Genomic DNA, 11,767 nt, shown 5'->3' with positions numbered 1-11,767 from the left:
GAAGTCCGTATCATGACATCAGTTTCATAATTGTTGACCTGGCAACATATCACGAATCATGATGTGTGTCTGTGTGCTGTGCAAAAAAATCACAATTTGGGGAAAACCATGAAGCCAGTCAACGCCTCCATTCTTATTTCAGCCATTGTGATATATCAGTATATTGTGATGTTTAGCTGGTGATTTTTCACCATGTTAAAAACCAGATATCGCCCTAATGCCTACCCGACTCACGGGATCCATCGCTCGTGGGTTGGATCCTGCCACAAGCCTCAAAGCCTGGCCCAACATACACGAGGAAGTCTACCCGGAGTTCAATTTGACCAAAGGAGGCTGCTTCCTCTGAGGCTTGAGAACGTCTACAATCTACATGCAGTTTATGTTGGCTGCTGACCCCCTTACATATCCAGCCATTTCAGTTTATTTTGGCCGAGTCCTCCTCTCCTCAAAGATAGATTTGCATGCTCTCTCATCCATCCCTACGGTTCCTCCATCAGCAGAAAGGAAAATGTATTAGGCAGAGCGAGATCCCCAGAGCAGATTGAAGGGTATGCGGAATCAAAGCAGTGTTCCCACACTAATTAAGTGAAATTGTGCTCCCTGCTTATTTACTTAAGTTTCCGCCTCTGGTTTCCCCTAATCTTAGTACATCTTTTCCCTCCCCAGCAGATGAACACTTTTGGACTTCCACTTTCTGTGAGTGGAGTGGTGCGAAGTTCAAGGCCACCTTTTGCAGAGGAAAGAACGCTGAGGATTTATGGTTCCCTTGGAGCGAACTGCTCTATTTACAAATGTACAGGTTGAGCAGGAATCGTGCGTGTGGGGCTGGGCTGGGGGGAGACAGAGCAAATATATACACCCAGGCAGGATGCTCAAGGTCTGCATCGACGCCCATCCCAAAGCGGTCCTTGAAACTTGACTTTTCTGCAAAAATCAGCAATTCGTTTTTTTAAAAAAATGTTATTTTCAAATTAGCCAGGGCCAGCTTCACAGACCTTGTAGGGGATCTTATAAATGGATCTACAGTGGTACCTTGGTTCTCAAACTTAATACGTTCCAGAAGTCCGTTCCAAAACCAAAGCGTTCCAAACCCAAGGCACGCTTTCCCATAGGAACTAATGCACAATGGATTCATCCGTTCCAGACTTTTAAAAACAACCCCTAAAACAGCAATTTAACATGAATTTTACTATCTAAGGAGACCACTGATCCATAAATTGAAAGCAGTAAACAATGTGCTGCAGTCACACAATCAATCAATCAATCAATCAGTAGCTGAACTGGGTTCCACACAGTCACAAAAACGAACAAAAAGAGCCGCAAAAAGAAAAATGCAAAATAAATAGCAAAAACAGACAGACCTCAGTGTAACACTCAAAATGAGAGTGTGGCACTCAAATTGGAAGCATAACACTCAAAACGGAGCATGTTCTGCTTCCAAAAAAAGGTCACAAACCAGAACACTTACTTCCGGATTTGCAGTGTTTGGGTTCCAAGTTGCTTGAGTACCAAGGCGTTTGAGAACCAAGGTACCGCTGTACTGTTTTGCTCAGCTGTTCACTACCTCCATATCTTGTTGGTGATGAAGCTAAAAGACTGTCAGAGCTGAAAGAGAGGGGGATACCAGGGCAGTCTTGTGCACAGGAAGATATATTGGCTAGAATCTTAAAATTTGACGATTACAGTGGTACCTCGGCTTAAGTACTTAATTCGTTCCGGAGGTCCGTTCTTAACCTGAAACTGCTCTTAACCTGAAGCACCACTTTAGCTAGTGGGGCCTCCTGCTGCCGCCGTGCCGCCGGAGCCCGATTTCTGTTCTTATCCTGAAGCAAAGTTCTTAACCTGAAGCACTATTTCTGGGTTAGCGGAGTCTGTAACCTGAAGCGTATGTAACCCGAGGTACCACTGTATACACATACACAGGGGGGCGGGGGAGAGAGAGACCCAATCTAGCTGTGACTGTGTTTTTAATGTTGTGATTTATACTGCTGCAAGCCATCCTGGGGCTGTCTGGTGTAGGGCAGATAATGAACTTAATTACAAGTGGCAGTCAACATCACACTATTACAAAGCCTGGAGAAGACATGAGTAAGTTTATCCCATCTCCTCCCTGCAGTTCTCCTGCCCACAATATTCAGTCGCAATCTGCCTTCTGCTGAGCCCAGACCACGCGACCACCAAGCTTGGCACTGCCAAAACTGCCCAGCAGTGGCTCTCCAGGACTTCAGGAGGGTCTCCCGACACTTTGGAGAGGCATTTAGGGGATGGCAGGTGGGCCAGGGCTCCAGGCACATAGAATCATAGAATCATAGAATCATAGAGTTGGAAGAGACCACAAGGGCCATCACGTCCAACCCCCTGCCAAGCAGGAAACACCATCAGAGCACTCCTGACATATGGTTGTCAAGCCTCTGCTTAAAGACCTCCAAAAAAGGAGACTCCACCACACTCCTTGGCAGCAAATTCCACTGTCGAACAGCTCTTACTGTCAGGAAGTTCTTCCTAATGTTTAGGTGGAATCTTCTTTCTTGTAGTTTGGATCCATTGCTCCGTGTCCGCTTCTCTGGAGCAGCAGAAAACAACCTTTCTCCCTCCTCTATGTGACATCCTTTTATATATTGGAACATGGCTATCATATCACCCCTTAGCCTCCTCTTCTCCAGGCTAAACATGCCCAGCTCCCTTAGCCGTTCCTTCTTCAGATCCTAGGACCGAGGCCAGTTTAAAAGCAACAACAAATGCACTTCTTCAGATACCAAATGCACTTCTTCAGATACCAAATGCACTTCTTCAGATACTTTCGTGCATGCACACGAAAGCTCATACCAAGAACTAACTTAGTTGGTCTTTAAGGTGCTACTGGAAGGAAAAAAATTTTTTGTTTTGACTATGGCAGACCAACACGGCTACCTATCTGTAACTGGAACAAATGCACTGTTTGCCTACGGCTGCTGCTCACCTGCCCCTGAGCTCTTACAGCCTCCATTCAAGGTGGCATAAAGCACAGCCATATGTATAATGTCATTCCCCAAGATAAAAATTAATGCCTAGTGGACCAGCGTTCCCCATGAGCTCGTAAAAGCTTTCAGGGCCCCTCTTAGCAAGCTCTATTAATCACGAGCGTCACTTTTACAGGTCTGAGCTCCAGCTGGGCCGGATAACAAGAGCTCCATTAAAACTGCCCAACTATCAGACCCATCTGGAAGCCATCATCCTGCATTTGGTCATGTGAAGAATGAATGCCAGCCAGCGGTGGCTCTTTTACAAGGTGGCAGAATTGTGAAAGTCGTTCTGGCATCAAATCCCTGGGCACCCCCCACGGGGAGGGGATTTTACCCATCAAGCAATCCTGTTCTACTTTCCCCCCAGAGCGCTTTCAATAGGGCCCGTTTTCGTCATACAGTCGTACCTCAGAAGTCGAACACAATCCGTTCCGGAAGTCGATTTGACTTCCAAAACGTTCGGAAACCAAGGAGCGGCTTCCAGTTGGCTGCAGGAAACTCCTGCAGCCAATCGGAAGCCGCGTCGGACGTTCGGGTTGCAAAGAACGTTCGCAAACAGGAACAGTAATTTCTGGGCTTGCGGCATTGGGGAGCCAAAATGTCAGAGTACCAAGGCATTCGGGTTCCAAGGTATGAATATTAATACCGTATTTTTCGCTCTACAGGACGCACCAGACAATAAGACGCACCTAGGTTTTTTTTGGGGGGGGGGGAGGAAACAAGAAAAAAAAATTCTGAATCCCAGAAGCCAGAACAGCAAGAGGGATCTGGCATCTGGGATAGCGGCTGAAGCCTCTGCCGGGCAGCAGGATGAAGGCTCCCCCTGCCCGGAACAGGCTGCGCGCAGGTAAGCTGCCCTCTGTACCTTTCCCCCATCTCCCGCAAGAACCGCACGCTCTTTAAAGGGAGCATGGTTCTTGGGGGCTTTTCTGGGAGGTGGGGGAAGGGACAGAGCGCGTGGATCTGTCCCTTTCCCCCCACTTCCCACAAGAGCCGCATGAAGCCTCCGCAGGGTGGCGGGGAGCCTTCATCCCCGTGCTGTACGGACGCTTCACGGGCCTATCCAAAAGCTGCGCAGCGCTCCCTCTAGCTGGTCTAGCTTTGCGCGAAGCCAGCTAGAGGCACAGGGAGCCTTGATCCCCGTGTCCTGCGGAAGCTTCTGGGCAGCCTGCTAAGCCTCCGCAGGGCAGCGGGATGAAGGCACCCCGCTGCCCTGCAGAGGCTTTGCGCAGCTAAGCCAGAAGCTAGAACAGCGAGACGGAGCGCTGCGCAGCACTCCCTCTCTCCCTGTTCTGGCTTCTGGCTTAGCCATGCAGCCTGCATTCGCTCCATAAGACGCACACACATTTTCCCTTACTTTTTAGGAGGGAAAAAGTGTGTCTTATAGAGCAAAAAATACGGTAACTACGTTCTGCAACAGGAGCAGCATGCTGCTATTTGGGGGCTGGCAAGGGGACAGGGAAAGCACTGCAAAGGGTGGGTGGGTGCTTAATGGGAAGCCATAGAACCAGCGAGGAAGCAAATCAAGAAGAATGCTCATTGTCGTGTAGCCACTTTGCAAACAAATCTGAACAAATGCCCGATAAAGACTGGATAAAGGTTGCTTCTGGCTGACTTGCTCATTGAGCATTCGTCCTGATTTGTTTGGAGGGAGATTAGATAACATTGGCCATTTAATGAGCGCTCATACTGGCTTGTTTGCAGGGACGTTAGGGCGAAGTTGCGTCAAAGCAACTGTGATCCCACAGACTTTCCAGTGCATTTTTCCACTACAGTCATACCTCAGGTTGAATGTGCTTCAGGTTGAGCACGTTCGAGTTGCGTTCCGCGGCAACCCGGAAGTAATGGAGCGCGTTACTTCCGGGGCTCGCGCATGTGCAGACGCTCAAAATGATGTCATGCACATGCGCAGAAGCGGCAAAACACAACCCGCGCACGTGTAGATGCGCTTGTTACGTTCGCTTCAGGATGCGAACGGGGCTCCGGAACGGATCCCATTTGCATCCTGAAGCACCACTGTAGTTCCCTTTCACACACAAACACACATGTTTTGGAATATTAGGAAGCTGCCTTAAACTGAATCAGACCACTGGGTCCATCTAGTTCAGTATTGTCTACACTGGCAGGCAGCACCTCTCCAGGATTTCAGGAAGAGGGCTCCTCTCAGCCCTACGTGGAGATTTTGAACCTGTTCTGCAACTGAGCTATGGCTGGTGCATTGCACAAGACCTCCCCATCAATTGTGCCACCTCAATTTGCCAGTATGTGATTGTAAAAGGTAAAGGTAAAGGTACCCCTGCCCGTACGGGCCACTCTTGACAGACTCTGGGGTTGTGCGCCCATCTCACTTAAGAGGCCAGGGGCCAGCGCTATCCGGAGACACTTCCGGGTCACGTGGCCAGCGTGACATCGCTGCTCTGGCGAGCCAGAGCCGCACACGGAAACGCCGTTTACCTTCCCACTAGAAAGCGGTCCCTATTTATCTACTTGCACCCGGGGGTGCTTTCGAACTGCTAGGTTGGCAGGCGCTGGGACCGAGCAACGGGAGTGCACCCCGCCGCGGGGATTCGAACCGCCGACCTTTCGATCGGCAAGCCCTAGGCGCTGAGGCTTTTACCCACAGCGCCACCCGCATCCCGTAGTATGTGATTGAATCCCACCCAAAAACAGCAGCCTCCTGGAAGTGTCTACAGTCTAAGCTCTGTGAGGCAGGGAAAGCTCAGTTGGTATAGCATGAAACTCTTCATCTCAGGGTCGTGGGTTTGAGCCCACACATCCTGAAGGAGCGTCTCCATCCCCATCGTTCAGCCCAGAAACTGAGGTCCAGCGCCGAGGGCCTTCTGGCGGTTCCCTCATTGCGAGAAGCCAAGTTACAGGGAACCAGGCAGAGGGCCTTCTCGGTGGTGGCACCCGCCCTGTGGATCACCCTCCCATCAGATGTCAAAGAGATAAACAACTACCTGACATTCAGAAGACATCTGAAGGCAGCCCTGTTCAGGAAAGTTTTTAATGTATGACATATTAGTGTATTTTTGGTCTTTGTGGAAGCCACCCAGAGTGGCTGGGGAAACCCAGCCAGATGGACAGGGTACAAATAAATTATTATTATTATTATTATTATTATTATTATTATTATTATTAGGCAAAAGATTCCTGCATTGAAGGCAGTTGGTTGCCATTAATTTGATTCTGAATTGATTTTAGAATGTCTTTTAGTTAATTGATTGTGATTTTATGTAAATTGTGTTACTTTTAATGTTGTTAGCCGCTCTGAGCCCGGCTTCGGCTGGGGAGGGCAGGATATAAATAATTTTTTTTCATTATTATTATTATTATTATTATTATTATTATTATTACATGGCCCTCGAGGTCCCTTCCAACTCTACAATTCTACGAAAGCTTTGTGCAAGCAAATCAGAACGAGTTCTCGAGGAACAGCTCGCCTGGAGGAGCCGTAATTTCTCTCTCACACACACATACACAAACCTTCCAAAATAAGGCTCCTCCTGGCTCCAGAACTCGTGCTCATTTTGGAACAAAAGACCCCAAGAGTTTACAGTGGTACCTCAGGTTACATACTCTTCAGGTTACATACTCCGCTAACCCAGAAATAGTGCTTCAGGTTAAGAACTTTGCTTCAGGATGAGAACAGAAATTGTGCTCCGGCAGAGCGGCAGCGGGAGGCCCCATTAGCTAAAGTGGTGCTTCAGGTTAAGAACAGTTTCAGGTTAAGAACGGACCTCCGGAACGAATTAAGTACGTAACCAGAGGTACCACTGTAGAAATGACCTCCGAAAGAAGGACAGGAGAACACACAGGCCCTGGTGATGTCTCAAGAGAAGTCGTCTGTCATCCTTCGGCGAAGAAGACAACACCAAGCTACCACCATTGAGGTCGCCATTTTCCATGTCCAAACATCCCGGAAAATGCTCCTTCACCTGCTCAGAGACTGAGAGGCCACAGCTCAGTGGTGGAACCACGTTTTGCCCATGCAAGGGTCAAGGTTACAGCTCTGGTAAGGAAAGGACCGAGGCCATGCCCTGGGAGAAAAACCAGCAAATTTGAGTAGGGTTGTAGGTTAGAGCATGAGTGAGGGGCACCAATGATCCTCCAGGTGGACTACAACTCCCATCATCCCCGCTTCCAGAAAATCCAGCGAGTTTCACAGCTCTGTGTGGCGTTTCGCCTGCTTCTCCCTTGCTGCCAGACGGGGAGCTGTTCCTCTCAGGTCCCCTCCAGTCGGCTGGTCTTTCTCCAGCTCAGATATGACGGAGTCTTCCGTGGGGTCCTCTCCTGTCATCCCCGGTGATGCCTTTCCTCTGGGGCGGCCCTCCTCCTCTTCCTTCTGGTAGCTTCCGACGCTCCCCCGGCTGTAGATGGTAAATTCCGGCAGCGGCGGTTCCATCATGCTCAGGAAGTCGTAGGCAGGGAGGCGGGGCTTCCACTCGTCACCCGACAGGACGGCTGGGGGCGGGACAGGAAGAGCACATCAAAAAGTCAGGATAGCGCTTACCGTTGTGTTAACAGGTTCTGTTAGCGGAGAAATCTGAGGGATCCCTTGGACAAAAAACAAGGACACCAGCCAGGAATCCCAGAGCAAAACAGCAGCCAGTAGGCTTGGTCTTGATTGAAGACTGTCGCGACAGGACTCCCACCTGCCACCAGGTGGAACAAGATGGAAGCCCCCAACAAAAGAGCCCCCATTCACCACCTATGTTGGCTCCCTCGGCCAATAAAGCGAGATGAGCGCCGCAACCCCAGAGTCGGTCACGACTGGACCTAATGGTCAGGGGCCCCTTTACCTTAGCAACAGGGAGTCAGTAACGGGGATAGTGAGGCAAAAGAGCCTGGGCCCAAACACACATGCATATTGCATAAAGGTGCAAAGCCCTTCTTTCGCACCCTGTGAAACATAAATGCGCATAAATGTTTTTAAAAAACTGGCCGGCCGCCCGCAACTCCCAAGCCTCCCCCGATCAGTCAAAACAAAGAGGGAAGGGGGCAGAAGATCTGTACTGCTGGACGCCCCTGGTTCCCCTTCAGTAGTGGCGGCAGCAGCAGCAGTGAGCAGCCCGGAGCCAGCCTGGTAGCGCAGTTGGCTCTGTCTGGCTTCAGGAGCTGCCCGCTGCCGTGGCGCACGCCATTTTTCCTCACTGGCAAGGGGAAATGGCGTGCGCCACGGCAGCAGGCAGCTCCTGAAGCCAGCCAGAGCTGAGGTTGCCGCTGCCATGTTTCCTGGGGACAGATTTGCAAATCTGGGGACGTTCCGGGGACGGAATTTGTCCGGGGACAGATTTGCAAATCCGGGGACTGTCCCTGGGAACCGGGGACATCTGGTAACCCTATGCTAGAGAGCAGTTTTGCATGATCTCAGAATCCTTTTTAGTAAGCAACGTGACACGTTTGCTAGCAATAGCGAGATTTCTTCACTGGGTGATTATCATTTTTATTTTAGAATTACCAGTAAAAGCATCCTTTCAATGATTAGAATTTCCCAGTACAAGCATAACTTCTTATAAGAGAAGTCAAGTTCTCAGCAATGATGGAGGACCTGTAATCTTGGGGGAAAGAAAGCCCAATGTAGAGGGCATATTTTTTTTGGAAGGGGTGAAATCTCATCAGAAGCACACAGGCAGACCGAAGAAGTCTGCTTCATGCTTTCTGAATTTTCTCCAGATCTCCTTCCGCCTTTGGGTGCCAACGACACTGAGCGCCAGCAGGAGAAGAGTCCAAGACGTACCGTATTTTTCGCTCTATAAGACGCACCAGACCACAAGACGCACCTAGTGTTTGGAGGAGGAAAACAAGGGAAAAAATATTCTGAATCTCAGAAGCCAGAACAGCAAGAGGGATCGCTGCGCAGCAAAAGCAGCAATCCCTCTTGCTGTTCTGGCTTTTGGGATAGCTGCGCAGCCTGCATTCACTCCATAAGACGCACACACATTTCCCCTTACTTTTTAGGAGGGAAAAGGTGAGTCTTATAGAGCAAAAAATACGGTATTTGGTTAAGAAGGGACAACTTTGCATACTTACTGCTCGGTACTTCTTGGCCGGACTTCAGCTTTTCGATCCAAGCTAAGACGTTGACTTCAGAAACTGACTGATCCGGTGGAAAAGCAAACACTTGTCCCCCGGAATGGAGGTTGATCCAGAGGAGAAGAGGCAGTGGAGGGAGGGAGCTCCCGAAATAGGCCTTCAGGATTCCTCTTCCTGCAGGGGTGTTTTTGCTGCGATTGGAAAAACCAGGAGATTAAATGATAGCACTTAGTGAGTGGAAAAGTAAACAGCTGCGCTCTAAAGAGCCACTTTAAAAGGACCCAGTCTGAGCTCCCTGTCCGATGCAGATGCCGTTAAACTGATTTCGATCTCCAGAAGCATTTGGGGTTGTTTTAAGCCACAACCGCAGGCTCTGGATCACGAAGGCCGCAGAAGGCGTTTGCCCTGGATTCTGGGAAATGGCACACACTCGTGGTGTAAATGGATTCGTTAAAAACAAAGCAACAGCACAGAGAGTCAAATCTAAAAAACCTTTTGGGGTAAAAGCTTTTAACTCACATGCGGAATAAAAAACAAGCAACTTCTAACTTGAGAAAGAGCCCAGCGACAATATATTAATAATAATAATAATAATAATAATAATAATAATAATAATAATAATAATAAAATTTGTATACTGCCCTATACCCGTAGATCCCAGGTCAGTTAAGATAGTAAAATTCATGTTAAATTGCTGTTTTAGGGGTTGTTTTTAAAAGTCTGGAACGGATTAATCCGTTTTGCATTACTTTCTATGAGAAAGCAGTGCGCCTTGGTTTTGGAACGCTTTGGTTTTGGAACGGACTTCCGGAACGGATTAAGTTTGAGAACCAAGGTACCACTGTACTACACCGAAATGTTGAAATGTTCCTTTGACTGCCCTCGAATCTTCCCACTACACTTGCCATCCCCCTTGAAGAATCACCGCCCTGAGACGTTGCTTACAGGTTCATCCAGCAGGGAACAAACTCTTCCCGGCGCTCTTCTGTGGCCAAACGCCTCATTTCTCCTTCCTGGCTTTCAGCCAAGGCCCCGTCGCTGAACAGGAGGAGCAAAGGTTTCTCCAGCTGGAAGTACTCTGGGAGGCTGAACACTGTGATTTCCGGCTACAACAAGAATCAGACGGTCAGTTTTATTGCACATAGCCAAAGGCTGCCGCAATGTACACAGAATCATTCAACAATTAAAAGAAAATACAGTGGTACCTCGGGCTACATACGCTTCAGGTTACATACGCTTCAGGTTACAGACTCTGCTAACCCAGAAATAGTGCTTCAGGTTAAGAACTTTGCTTCAGGATGAGAACAGAAAACGTGGGGCAGCAGCGGGAGGCCCCGTTAGCTAAAGTGGTGCTTCAGGTTAAGAACAGACCTCCGGAACGAATTAAGTACTTAACCCGACGTACCACTGTATACTGAATTGATACAAAAAACTTAAAACATTTATATTATCAAGACATTACCTACTCTAAACAGAGCTATAAAAGTACCTTAATATACAAATTAAGACATTAAACAATAAAATTTATAAGCTAAAATTATCACATGGCCACTAATATATTAAAAAAGAATGCTAATTAATACAATGTGTAATTATATTCGGAGTTGGGTGATTATCAAAGATAGAATATAGGTTGATGCAGATAGGATAAAATAAATTGATCTCCTTTACAGTTGGTGACTATCCTGGATACATAATTTGCTCTAATTTTCCTAGCGGCTGTTGCAAAGAGTGCTACATGCCAGGTCACATACTTATCTTTGTCTGCAAGGAGATATAAAATCACGGCAGAGGGGTTCTGGCCAGAGGACCTTTTCATCATAGGTGCTAAAAATCGTTTTCTTGCTTCATTATATAAGGGGCAGCGCAGGATATAATGCATAAGGTCCTCTACTTCAGGACATCCCCTAATGCAAACACGCTCGTTTGTTGGTACGCCTCTGCGTCTCCCATCTCTATAAGCAGAGTTTATCGTATTTAATCGTAACTCTGTAAAAGCTTTCCGAAGTTGTGCAAAAGTCAATTCATTAAAATAAGATGTGTGTTCCTAGGCCTCTAAAGTTTAAAATACAATGGGGCGCATGCAGATGTGTACATAGAGTTTAGATCGTTTTTAGTTGCCGCTGCCCTTATGGTTCGTTTAAAGATATTTTTCTGGGAATATAAGGGAAGTTCTTTTATCTCAGTCACTGAGAGGTCATATTTGCCCAGCAGTTGGGCAGCGTGATGTACCCAGTTTTTAAGGGGTAATCCATTCGAGAGCTCAATCAGGCATTTTTTTGGTAGCCTAGTGTTGTCCATCTGTTGAACTCTAAACCAGCAACAGAGAATTCTTTTTTCTATTTGGCTCTCTAGCAACAGGAATCAGAGAAAAGTGTAGAGTTGGAATGGACCTAAAAGGTCATCCAGCCTGACCCCGTGCAATGCAAGAATCCCAGGAGAGGGGTGGGCGGGCAGACGGGACAAATATTACAAGGGAAGGAAGGGGTGCCAGATCCGAATCCGGAAAAGGAGCTCTGCATCTTTAACGCTGAGATCAGAAGCAGAGAACATGCTTACAAAGGTTTCCAGTAATGCACGACGGATAACTTCAACCACGTCTTGCACGCTGAACTTTGAGAGATGGATGACCGTCCTCGCCTCGGGCCTAGCCAGCAGCAGAGCTGGAAGGGGCGCCTTGTATTTATGGGACCTGGGAGGAAAAGACAGAAAGAAACACATTTCAAAAA

At 48.0% G+C, this 11,767-nt stretch overlaps 1 protein-coding gene and 1 long non-coding RNA gene across 4 annotated transcripts in view; both read right to left on the bottom strand.

Annotated features, from left to right (window-relative positions):
• Window positions 1-1,173: 1,173 nt before the first annotated feature.
• LOC128402032 (uncharacterized) overlaps window positions 1,174-11,767 on the bottom strand; it is a 132,470-nt gene continuing 121,876 nt past the window's right edge. Inside the window, exon 2 of the long non-coding RNA XR_008327586.1 lies at window positions 1,174-1,691. This is a non-coding gene — a long non-coding RNA (uncharacterized LOC128402032). The remainder of the gene's footprint in view (window positions 1,692-11,767) is intronic.
• Window positions 7,043-11,767, bottom strand: part of TXNDC16 (thioredoxin domain containing 16) — a 46,728-nt gene continuing 42,003 nt past the window's right edge. For 2 of the 3 annotated variants that reach the window (XM_053365520.1, XM_053365529.1), the window contains exons 18-21: window positions 11,598-11,730; window positions 9,984-10,144; window positions 9,036-9,229; window positions 7,044-7,466 (exon numbers count right to left, since the gene is read on the bottom strand). In XM_053365520.1, coding sequence (XP_053221495.1) covers window positions 7,165-7,466; window positions 9,036-9,229; window positions 9,984-10,144; window positions 11,598-11,730 — 790 coding nt within the window. In that variant the 3' untranslated portion in view covers window positions 7,044-7,164. Of the gene's footprint in view, window positions 7,467-9,035; window positions 9,230-9,983; window positions 10,145-11,597; window positions 11,731-11,767 lie in introns of all 3 variants that reach the window. The other variant, XM_053365538.1, reaches the window with a different exon arrangement.

Source organism: Podarcis raffonei, chromosome 1, assembly GCF_027172205.1.
Source record: "Podarcis raffonei isolate rPodRaf1 chromosome 1, rPodRaf1.pri, whole genome shotgun sequence".
Classification (NCBI taxonomy): Eukaryota; Metazoa; Chordata; class Lepidosauria; order Squamata; family Lacertidae; genus Podarcis; species Podarcis raffonei.
This window is presented reverse-complemented; position numbering and strand designations above follow the sequence as displayed.